Source organism: Synchiropus splendidus, chromosome 7 (assembly GCF_027744825.2).
Source record: "Synchiropus splendidus isolate RoL2022-P1 chromosome 7, RoL_Sspl_1.0, whole genome shotgun sequence".
NCBI classification, from domain to species: Eukaryota; Metazoa; Chordata; class Actinopteri; order Syngnathiformes; family Callionymidae; genus Synchiropus; species Synchiropus splendidus.
In genome coordinates, this window is record NC_071340.1 from 6,888,049 (window position 1) to 6,900,529 (window position 12,481).

The following is a 12,481-nucleotide window of genomic DNA, read 5'->3' on the forward strand; positions in this document are numbered from 1 at the left end:
AACAATAAAAAGTGCCACGTGGTGTAGCTCAAACCCCAGATCTGTCCATCGTCCCTTGCACGATGCCATGATGCCAAATCTGACACAGCTGAGTCCAAGATATGACAGTCGGCAGAGGCATGGTGGTGTCTGCAATTATTTATCTCAGTAACAACATGAAATTTTCAAACGCTCAAACCTCATAACTGTCATGGCCAACAGATGACTCTGCTGATCATATCGCAGCTGCGGATGCTTCTGTTTGAGTGGTGAGACAGCTTCCTGCATCACACATTCGATCTTGAATCAAACAGCCAATCTACATTCAGGAAGTTCTTAAGCCTTCACATGGTAACAACACTCAACGTACCTAAACCTCAAACCTATTAAGAACTTTCATTTCACATCATTATGACCAAATGTTTATCAATTATTATTCAGCTTCCTTGAAACCTTTATTATCAGCAGAAGTTCAGGGGCGATAAACACGCTGAGGACTAGTATCTGACACCACCAGATTTCCTGTTGCTATTTGCAGGCATGTCTTCTTGTTGAGCCCTGATGTTTTGGAGTGTTCATGTCAGTTATGAGGACAGTGGACTGGATCTTGGCCCAATGGAGGACAACTTCACAAGAGGATGGATTTAAGGTTGGAAAGTAGTAGTAGTAGTAAGTAGGTGCGAGAGGAGCAGAGAGTCAGTGGGCTGACAAAGTTGTGAGTGATGGGGTGAAGTTTTGAAAGAAAGGGGACATGGTGTGCGTGTGTGCGAACAGGTGTGGTGCTGTTACCGCTGCAGTCGTCTCAGATGGTGTCGAAGAGCGTTTGATCATGCTTTTCTGTCACGCCTTCTCCCTCCCTATGACCTCTGTTCCCCAGCCGGTTCCTGACCTTCACCATGAGCCTGGTTCTTTAAAGGTTTCAGCCACCAAAATGAAGAAATAGGCAGATTCCTCATGCCACGGTTGCCTTGTCCTTGTCCCGCTAGAGTCAGATGAGTCAGATGAGTCATCCACTCTGTGGTCAAGATGAAAGAATCATGTGTATGAGCCTAAATCAAGACCTTTGAGCTTATAATTGACCCTTTGCTATGCTACTTGTTGTCCGTGGCATTCATTACATTCTCTCTCAGAAACAGGTGAATTAAAACAGTGTGATGAACTCAACTAAGAAAGAGGCACAGAGATAAACTCTGCTTGACGACTGTGACTTCTATGGTCCAATAGCCTTCAGGGTGCTTGTGATGTGGAACACAGAAGTGTGAGGAATACTGCACTGACTGAAGAGTTTTCACTGCACATCTGAGTATGAAAACATGACCACAAACGCAAGTGGGTCTGTCCTGAATCACAAGTGAATGTCACACAGCACAAGATGACGTGCAGAGAAACATGTGACCAGAATCCATACAAAGGAACCATCAGTGCCTCTCCACTACAGAGCGGATTTGATCAAGCTTGTCAATGCTGTTGGTTTGCTGATAAAATCTCCCTGAAGGATCTCCAACTATTCTGATGATGCGTGTGACCTCACTGTCCTGAGCTTTATTCGTAGTGAGAACGCCACCTGTTTGGAATATCAGGGCTCTTCTGTGGCTGCTGGCATTTGTGTATGGCGATGAATCTGCTGACTGTGGCTCACTCTGCTCAGCACCAACCCATGAGCTTGCTGAGGGGATCATCTTGCACCACAAGTTCCTGATCTGAGCTCCCTCCCAAATGCTGTCTGTACCACGTCATCGCGCAGGAAAACATCTTTTCAACTTGCATGGACTAGAGAAGAGGACCACGGCTGCCCTGTAGCACTGAGGGGTGAAGGATTCATCTTGCTTCTTGTTTTACAGTGACTCTCTGCATCTTCTTGTACTCTCATTCTCATGTAAAAAAAACTACCGCAGCTCTCCTCCAATGTCGTGTTTCTCTCAGGCGAGACATATTCAAAAGTAATCCAAACTTCTCCACCTCAGGTACAGACTCCCTCCGTACTTGAGTGAGCAATCCATCAGTTTCCTTCAAACCTGAAGGTCGAATGAGGCATCGAACAAACTCAGAGCCAGCCACTGAGGAACTAAACAGGCTTACATTCGCATAGCGGCACTGCTCCGTCTCAGCTTCAAAGCTTTTTTAAAAAAGGACTAGGACTAGAGACAAAGTTGAAAGTCAGAAGTCTGATTTTATCAGGTGGCAGTCACACTGTTCTTCATGAAACAAGAATTACACACACATTGACAGAGAAACAAGGACGTCACCAGAGGAGAAACGCATGGATAGAACCGAGGAATTAGATCAGAAACAGATAAGAACAGATAAAGAACACAAGAAACAAAAGCATGTGTACGTACTGACAGCTGCCAACTTGCACTTGCGGAAAACACAAATAGAAACAAATACATGGCAGTCAGAGTATGCTCATGAAATATATGGAGTAAAAATGAGAAGAAATAGAAAACACACAGGGAAGGAGAAAAGTAAAAAAGACAAACAGAAGACTCATGACGGTGAACACTAGCTCACAAACGCAATACAAACAAAAATCTCAAGCACAAAGAATGAATGACAAGAGAATACACAGAACTCAGAGACAAGAGATGCCAATTTACTTGTGGGTTCCAGTCTGGCACAGCAGAGGTGCGTTGACTGCTGAGTGGTTCCAGCTGAGTGCCATTATTGTGACGTTCTGTGAGAGGAGGGAAGGGAACAAAACTAGAGGCGGAGGTTAAACTCATGGCTCCAAGAAATGTTGTGGTCTGCAGGTGTTTAAACACCCATAGAAACCTTTGTGATGAATGCTGATGTCATGATCCATGAGACCATCACATTCATGATATTTTCAGTAACCACCAGACACTAGGTTCCCTCTTAAAGACCCATCAACAAACATATGACAATTTTGTCTTGTCTGTGTTTCTAATTTTGTGACTGTGCTTAACACTGCTTTTCGAGGCAAATCAAAATGTTTGAACATTTATTGGACTGGGGGTCAGTAATAATAAGGGGCATTCCTCCTGTTTGGAAGTCATCTCAGGTCAGTTTACTGTTTAAGATGCTGAGCTACCTTATCAGGTGCCCATGAAGAAGAACCATCTTTTAGTGAGTGTCAGGCAAATGACAGAGCTATCCCACTGGTGCATCCCTGACATCTGACCGTTCATGACTGGTTAACTCACACATTTGATTTAAATTTATCTGACTCTCAGTCTCATTCCAAAATCCAGACATGATTGACGCACTTTGTCCACAGTCCTGGAAGTAAGCATCATTCAGCATCATTGTGCTAATGGTTACATTATATACAATTACAAATGTTTGACTTCAAGTAAGAAGGTTGAATGTATAATGTATTTCTTTTTAACATTTGCATTTTACAGCATGTCACTACATCCAGTGTAGTAATACCCAGTAGAAATTAGCTTAGAAGCTTTTTTAAAATAAAAAAAAAAACTAGACCCCTCCACCACAGATGAAAAAAAAAAACAATATTCAATAAATTTGATTCTGATTCTGATTCTGATTCTAAAAAAGTTAATAAATAAAGACAGCCACAGCAGTAAATAAAGACCACCTTTACTGCTTAAGGCACTGTGTCAAACCAAACCTAAGTTTTCATATATGCGGAATGAGGTTGCCAAGTCTTATGAAGGTTTCTCATAGAGCCACCCACAGCACATCACATTTTTTCAATGCTCAAAAATCCCAAAATCTTGGAGCCACTGCACAAGTGTGGGGGAAGTGTCCTATTTCCTCTTCCTCAATATAAGTCATCCGGCTATAAGTGAAGCAAAAGCAGAGCCATTAGATTAGATTAGTTAGCCCGGTTTCTTGTAGTACTACTCTGAGCTGAGTAGGTTAACTTGATTCCATGAGACTCATTGTGTGTGTCAAACATCGATATCCAAATTTTATCAAGATTGAACACAACCAAAAAAGTGATTGTACGAGCTCTCACTGCAACTTGCATGTTAGATCGTGAGTCAATTTCAGTGTACATTTTTGCGAGCTTCTCTTTTGAGTAGTGAATGCGGTGTACAACCTGAAACTAAAGTGGTCCAAGGCTAACACTTACAGCGGGTCTAACATGTATTTTGTTCCTGCCGTGACGTGAATAACTTTGCCCAGGAACATTGGACATTCTGGTTCAAAGAGGTTGAAACTCCATAGTCTGGTCTCCTGAAATATCGCTCCCTTTCAGTGACTGACATGGTGCAGTATGGATCATCAGCTCTACGTGAACCAGCTCGCCGATGGTGAACCGCGTTGCCATCCACCTTTGCTCCAGGAGTGCGCTGCAGGTCACAACAACACTACCTTCCTCTTGTATCTGCTTTCTGTGCTCATGCATTTCCATCATCACTTGACTTCCATCTAAATCCTTGTGTTTAATGCAGCCAGCAGCTCAGAGACCCTCCGGCTTCCCTCATGATGCCGCGCCGCAGATCAAGGGCATGATTGTACAATCCATGAGTGAGATCTGCGTCACACTCATGGATTTTCATACGGCGAGATGAAAAAAATTAAACAGCCTCGGCCTGTTTCGCCGAGGCTTTAAATGTAGGTTGGTGGCCTTTTGTGATTCAAACACTCGCACAGAGACACAATCTGCAGCCTACACATCGGAACACACAAACTTATGAATGGCGTGTAGGTAGGAGGTTGTGTTTGCTTGTTTTGTAGTGCCTCCCTCACATTTTTCTGGTTTAATTAAAGAGAAGCCCGGCTCGCCACCCATGGAATCACAAGTGGGCTCCTGGCGCTTGGATTGTGTGACCTGAAGCAGCAACAAATAATGGCGATGCATTTTCGCTCCACGCAGCACAATCTAAATATAAAAAAGGGAAAGAGAATAAAGCTTTTAGCCGCAGAGTGCACTTCAATCAAGTGTCTGTTTCCGTGGGTGAATTGTGCTCAGTGGCACGCTGAAAATGCATTCTGGGGGAGAGGGGCGTGTCGCCGCTGCCAAGGTGAGAGAGACTTGAGCAGAACAGTCAGCGAGCACACAGGCTGCTGTTCAAGTGTGCTTATATAAGAGCATGTGGCGCGCAAACATGTGCGCCCGCAGGAAATTCTTCTGAGAGCATTTCTGGTCCCAAGTACTGTACGCTGTGTCAAAGTTTGCAGTCAGATGTTGACTTCATTTCCTGCCAGTGTCCGAATACCAGCGGATATTTGTCGGAGAGAACTGTGCCCACATGGAGCCACAACAACAGCTCAATGTTTGGAGCGGAGTGCGGAGGCTAATCAAGATAAGTGTTCTCGATCAATGACATCAGCGTGCTGTCATCAAAGCCTGCCAAGGACAGTTGACTTCACAGGGACGCTACTGGTTTTCTACCACTGCACCTCCTTCTCTCAAGTTTGCGGAGCAAGTTTCTTATGACATTAAAGGTATTCTGGAATAGCTTTAATGTCATACCCACAACACTTCATGCAGAGATCTCGAATTTATACCACACAGCCACCTTGGAATGTTTCCGCTCTTTGGCAACGCGTATGGGAGGTTATTCTGTCTAGGCCTGTGTGTGTGTGTGTGTGTGTGTGTTGTGTTAAGTTGGCCTTTTCATCCTCCCTTGTCCCGGTTTCCACAAGGATCAATTTGAGGATTAAAACGTCAAAATAACTAGTTCAGCATCATTGGGTTCAAGTTTAGTTAAGAGTCCTGTCTAGGTTTGGTCATCTGTTTTGGTTTAGGTTGAGAGGCTGAGTCATTATGACAATGACTGGACCCCACAGAGACAGTGATACAAACATGCAATTTAGTGGATGCATCTTTTGTTGGATGGATATTGTTAGTGTGCGTTTGCGTTGCTGTACAGGTGTCTTAAACTACATGTTAAATTGTGTCTTGGGTGTGTGTGTGTGTTCGATGTACAGTATGTATGTTTCATATTTGTGTGTGTGTGTGCACCTTTACCTAACAGTGGGTGTCCTGAGAAGCTGAGGTGATCCAAACAACTTCTATGACAGACACTAGTTTCCACACATACTTACGCCCTCAAGTGAGTTCTTCATCTGGGGAGCTCAGTGAGCAACATTAGGAAACCGGCAATTAAAAGTAGATTGTTTGTTCTTGTTTGAGCTTAATTATAAAACAGAAGTGAAGTTCTCCCTCCTCCAGATCATAAAGCTTTTGGGAGGCGACTAAATCAAGCGTGTCTTATGAAGGGATAAGTGTGCACAAGAGTGTGTCTCCAGAGCCGCCGACAATTATGCGGAGCTCCCACATAGTTTGTTATCACCACCTTCATATGTGAGTCTCCACATCGGGGGACAGTGTCTCCTGTGGCGGGGGCTGCAGCTGCAGACACAAGCTCCTGTTCATCATTTGATCTCACCTGTGGCAAGCTCTGGTAACAGATGCAGCTCTTGTGAAAACATGGTGGATGAAGACCAGCCCCCCTCTCAAAGTCTGTCTTCAGCTGGGTATGTGTGCACCTGTGTTCCTACACAATGGATGTTTTGAATTTTTGTTGCACATTTCCTGTACTGTACTGTCATACTATTCTTTTATTACATTTCTTTTTGATTTTTCACCACACTCCAGCACTATTTCTTTCCTTTAATCCATTCACATTTTCATACAATCCACCTTTCCTCAGACTGATTGGTTTCTTGCACAGTAATAACTACATAATAACTCAAGTAGACCCGATCAAATCCAAGTTTCATCAAATGAACACTAGATAATATTGTTTACTCATAGCTCACTGAAACTGAAACCACCAAATCACAGTGGTCTATTGGCGCTATCTGCTGGAGATTTTGAGAAAACTGCAGTTTAAAACATTAAGGCATCATTCACAGTACAGCGTAAAGATAATTCAACATTAGAAAGACATGCTTTACTCTCACTGAGGTCTGAGGTCAAAATGCAGGTCAGCAACTTCCTCGTTTTACCTTCAGATCACTTCCCACTGACATCGTGGCCGTCTTTAATTTCAGTGTGGAGAAGCAGCAATTACCACAGTCAGCCACGTGAATCCCCCCAAATTCACTCAGATGTGGCTGATCACATCACGAGGAGGGGAGACATGAATGCATTCATGCTTAGCTCTGCATCTGCGCTCCTTTCCTGTGGTTCCAGAACTCAACCCTGCTCTGGTTCTGATGTCTAGAAATGAAACTGACAGTTATTAACCCTAAAATGGCTGTCCACGAGCGGATCCACCACTCAGAGAAGGTGGAGAACACTGTTGTGTTCTGTCTCTGATATGTGTCATCCAATGCAGCGGTTCTTAACCATTTTGATCTCAGGGCCCACCTTTTCCAGAACAAATGGGTCCGGGGCCCATTCAAGGAATGTAACTGATTTATTATTATTACTGTTTTCTAATTTCAGAATTACTGATTGCATTTGTGTTCAATAACCACAGATGTGAACAAATCAAAACCTTGTGAAATGACATGAAACCATGTGATCACTGCATAGATATTTGTCATTGAAAAGTCCAAGCAGCAGCAGAACCAGGTGCAAGTCATGTTCATCATAGAAAAAAATACCTTCGATGCAAACTGTTGAGAAAATTGGTAAAAGTCATGAATCCAATTCTGAATAAAATAACTAAAATAAAACAGTCTGCCTAGTTGTCATAAAATATTTTCTTTTTTTTTTACATAAACTCAAAAGAAGATAAGTGAAGTGTAAATGAAAGTATCGCCATAAAATGTTTTAATTAATTTTAGGTTTTACTGTTGGGGGTGCCATCACTTTCTTTATCATATTCCTTTTCAAGAACTTCTTCATAGTTGGTAACTATCATAAATTTGCAGCAGTCAAGTCAATTAAATAACACACTGCTGCCATCATATGTGGCGAGTCCATTAAAACTGAGCATCCCGCGGCCCTCGAGGCTCAGAGGAGTAAAACAAAAAAACCTCTAGCCGCCTTCTAGGGGGGCGCTTGCAGCTCAACCATGGGCCTCGGCCCTATGGTTAAGAGTCACCGATCTACTTACTTAAGTTTTTCTGTGTTTCAGGGTATGTTGCGAAGATGTTGTGCCCCACTGGCAAATGTTACAATGAGAATGGTTGCATGACTTGGAATCAGGTTACAGGGCAGGACTGCCTACTCCCACTACAGCTAGCTGGGTTCTACCTAGTGCTTTAGCTCCATTGTACATCCGCTGTATTTCTCAACATGTAGTGAAGTGTGATTCACTGTATCAGTGGTGGAGAAAACCCCAACACTGAGGAATTGTCTTTTTAGAGCTGCCCGAGGTCCTGAATTCCGTTAAACACAAGACATCATCTCCGCCCTCAGCAAAATCTCTATGCAAGTCGAGGGTGTAGTTGAGCCCCAGTGTGTATGCACTTGTTTCTGCAAAGAGATCCAGCTTTCACCTGTATGTTATTTACTTCAATTAAAACATGTCCAGCTATATTTCAATGTTTATTTCTGAAACCACGGCACTCCTCTGATTCCATTTGAGTGTGGGAGGAAACGCTCCTGTTTGCAGCTTTGAAGTGAAAGAAAGCAAGCAAGAGTTCTCAGGGCACAAAGGTGAGTGAGGCGGGTGGATGTGTCCAAACATATCTTTGAAGGTGGAGGGAAATCAGACCTTTCTACTGGTGTTAGAGACACATACACAACTGTAACATGTGCCAGTGTGGTGCAACAAGACAGGTGTGGACCTTCTCTTCATACATTTTGGTCACACATTAACTTCAAATCAGAATTAATGCTGCCTGGTGCCTTGAACAATAGGACTTTAAGTTCCAGTTGCAGACTTACTTACTCATGTTTTAACTGAGTGTGACATACTAATCTGATAAAATCCAATCATACAGAAGAGAGGCTGACTAGAACTACAATATAAGGCCCGAATTTCACTGTGAAAGCCCAAAACATACATAAATAGCTGCGAGGAGACAGACGTGTGATCTTGAAGTCGAATAAAACCTTCCTCATCGAGGTGCCTTTTCTGACTGCCATCACTCTTTCTTCGTTCTCACAACCAGCGATTTCTTTTCCTCCTCTCGAATATAACAACCCTAGGGACAGAAACAGTATGTCTGAAACGGAGCTGAGAGAAGTACATTTTCACAAGCACTTTTCATGAATCCTTTCTCAACTGGAAATTGACGACTCTTAAAAGCACAATTACATCAAATGGAATCATCAGCTGCTCACTCACCAGAGAGATTTCATGATATAGATGTTCATCGCTGAAGAGAAGGAAATGACAATGCAGTACATCACATTGACTTGGAGCAGGAAAAAGTCAGTTTTTGGCTCCAGAACTTCAGGAGGAACGGGGATGAGTTTTCGTGAGGGTGGCCGAGGGGTCACTATGGAGGAACAGTGAGGATACTTGTTACTCAGGGTACACACACACACACAGCTACATAAATGATAACTATAGAATAAGATCTATAGGAAATACACATTTGATATGCGGTTATAACACATGCCTAATTTGTTGCATGGGTAAAAGTCAAGCCTGGTGTCTCACTGTGTGAGATACTTGAAGTGGGAAATCTATAATCGCTCAGCCTGGAGACATGTTCTTCAGTCACAGAATCAAAGTGAATGTATGGCGATTCTTATTGGGCTTCCCACCCAACAGAGAGCGCTTCACGTCACATTTGTCCATGTGATGTGCCCGGCGGCTATTGTCTTGTTTCGGGTGTAAAAACATTATTAATAATATTAAAGACATTTTATTGCTTTTCAAGCAGCTACTGTTTACATATCAGCATTTCCACATCACATGACTGTATGTAGACACAGAAAGAGCCCCTCCCACTGACTCTTCACCTGCCAAGTAGATCTCCACCTCATAGATGGTTTGGTTTTCATTCTGGAGCGAGCAGCGGTACGTTCCCTGGTTCCTCACACTGATCATGTTTAAAACCACAGATGGCTTCGACTGCCTTCTCATTGGTGTGAAGTCACGTGTGGTCTGCCACAGACAGAGGAGAACACTGAATCATTCACACAAGAGCGATCGCCTTCCGTTCCAACTCTGAACTCACGCCAGGGGCAAAGCTGAAGTCGTACACAAGGCTCCCAAACACAAAGTTGTGCCACGGCTGGTTGCAATCAATTTTAGCAAACTCCCCATCCATTGCCTTCAGCTGGGTCACTGTGGAGGACAAGGAACACAGAGGTGAGACTCATGCAGGATACTGTTTATTTATTACTATTCATCATCCATATTGTGATAAATCTGTGAAGCATTGGGTTCAAGGTGGAAATAAGGATCAACTACTTCAAGTTTGGACCTTGGTTCTCAGTCAGGAGAGGATGGATTGCCCCATACGAATCACTTACAGTACAGTAAGTGGTGGAGTTCATTTATCTGCGGGTCACCAAAGGGGAAAACATCCTTTCCATCCTTTGTCTCTTTTCCTTTTAAGGGCTGGTGAATAAAGTGTAAAAAATCTGTGAAGATGTTCTTGTCACATTAAACATTCCGCATGGACTCACTGTACAAAATGATACATTGTGAGGCAATGTTTACTTGGTCACAAGATTCTTATTGGTCGGTGTGTAAATTGGGTTGCAGCTAAAACTTAAGAGAGAGAGCCAGGGAACGATCGGCCTCGTTGAGCATTGTCCCAAAACCATCTGAAGCTCTCCATGGAGAGACACAATAACTAGTTTCTGGGACAAAACAAAAAGCACATACCACCACAATCCACACTTCCAGTTGGAGATGGACACTCATGGACAATCCACCGACACTTGACACAGTCCATAACTCTTCGTCTCAGTATCCCTGGAAACAGATTCTTGCTGTTGAACACATATTATGTGAAAGTACAACAACATCTGACCAGCTGTCAGTGGAAGTGAGAGAGCTTACCACATTGGTTGAAGCACAATTCTAAAGGAAAGATAAACAGAGCTCAATCCGACATAGATGTATTGTGTTCAGGAGCAGAGTTTTGGGTCTGTTACCCGTGTTCCTCATGTGTTGATTCAAGATCTCGTTGGCCCTCTCCACGACTTGGATGAACTGACCTACTTGGAATCCTTCAAAAGAAGAGACGTGTTAAGCCTGGAGTCAATGAACATCTTAACCAGCTGTTTTTCACCTCCTCCCTGTTTCTTCAGAAATTTGTTGAACTCATTTCTGTACTCCTCTCTAACTCGAAACAGAGTCCCACGAGCTACAAAACAGAATGTTTGTTTTAACAACCTATGTAATATAAGACACACAATTAGATACTGCATTATATTCAACAGGTACACCACAATCAGATACACAAGATGTAAAACTTAACAAGTTATTCTGAATATTTTTCTGCAAATTGTGTCACAATCATAAGCTTCAGTTTTTCCACTACAAGACAACATGATGAACACCAGTCATCCTTTCATTGCTTTCACAGTCTCCCTCAACTAAATGGGGCAGGAGGTTGGCGACACCCTGGAGAGGTCACCAGCCATCACAGAACTTGCCACAAAGGCAGAAAAGGTTCTAAGGTTGCTGTTTTTAGGTATCTAAATAAAAGCATTGGTAACATGTGGTTTGCTGTGAAGTGAAAAATAAATTAAAAATTCATTCTCACCAATGACCCCATTCCATTTCATGCTGGTTTTTTCATACCGGCCATAAACCTCGTCCATAATTTGCTTGAGTGACAGCTGCTCCTCGAGTGATGGGGCCAACAGGATGTAGTTCTCATGCTGGTTTCTGACCTCTTCATTACACTGAAGACAAGCTGATGTTGCAGAGACGCAACAGATCAACGGCACCAGAATGAGCAGCATCTCTGCACGCCTGTCTTCGCCCTTGTCAGTTGGGTCTGAAAAACATGGAGAGCAACTTCGAGAAAGAATATTGTTCCTTTGATCTGAATCAAAAGGCACCTGGGAAGTCTGCGACATGTATTTTATTTCCAGTGTGAGCCAACACTGCTCCACACAATGATTTCACTCTTGTCCATCCACATATAACTCATGTTTGACCGTTAGTGAACTTCTATCACTCAAATGTAGCGGCCTTACATGCTTCCATAGATGCAGCGTTTTTATTTGTCATTTACACAGAAAATACTAAATGATTGTTTTGTATTTATTTATTAATTTATTACTTACCCGTGCACAGTAAAAAAAAAAGACTATATGCCAAAAATGAATGACTATTGAATTACATTAGCTTTAACTTCTTTGGCTAGCTTTACTTTAGGCGAAATAAGCCACAAATGGATCAGAAAGAATTAAAACTTATTTAATTCAAATAAATACGAATCAAAAGCTAAATACAACGATCAGCTAACTTACTTGTAAAAGTAGCTTTTGAGCGCCAGACGCCAATTGATGTTAATGTCACGGTCAGCGTTGATACAACGCGCCTTAACAAGGGTCGCGTGAGATCAAGCGGTCGGATGAGTCAACGCAGTAAAAACAAAACAAAGCAAAGACTAGAAGAAAGCACACGGCTCTCTGCTGACCCCCGGTGGCGTAAGTGATAAGTGTAGCAGTATGTGAGCACATGCAGCTCACTCTCATACAGTGCAGAAGCTCTGAGCGGATCATGATGGTATTATATTATTTCATCAT

General features: G+C 42.8%; 1 protein-coding gene across 1 annotated transcript; it reads right to left on the minus strand.

Annotated features, from left to right (window-relative positions):
* Nucleotides 1-6,395: 6,395 nt before the first annotated feature.
* LOC128762712 (izumo sperm-egg fusion protein 1) lies at nt 6,396-12,333 on the minus strand. The gene is made up of 10 exons (XM_053871153.1): nt 12,203-12,333; nt 11,488-11,724; nt 11,011-11,085; nt 10,874-10,948; nt 10,779-10,799; nt 10,602-10,691; nt 9,946-10,055; nt 9,728-9,872; nt 9,105-9,258; nt 6,396-8,961 (listed from the first exon to the last, which is right to left on the minus strand). The coding sequence occupies exons 2-10, from the start codon at nt 11,687-11,689 to the stop codon at nt 8,919-8,921; spliced, it is 915 nt and encodes a 304-aa protein (XP_053727128.1). The 5' UTR covers nt 11,690-11,724; nt 12,203-12,333; the 3' UTR covers nt 6,396-8,918.
* Between the last annotated feature and the right edge of the window lie 148 nt (nt 12,334-12,481).

Coding starts and splice junctions, on each gene's coding strand:
- LOC128762712 (XM_053871153.1), bottom strand. CDS start 11,689: ATGCTGCTCATTCTGGTGCCGTTGATCTGTTGCGTCTCTGCAACATCA. Junction 10,949..11,010: donor TCTGAAGAAACAGGGAGGAG/GTGAAAAACAGC, acceptor CTTCTTTTGAAG/GATTCCAAGTAGGTCAGTTC. Junction 8,962..9,104: donor TATATCATGAAATCTCTCTG/GTGAGTGAGCAG, acceptor TTCTGTCCCTAG/GGTTGTTATATTCGAGAGGA.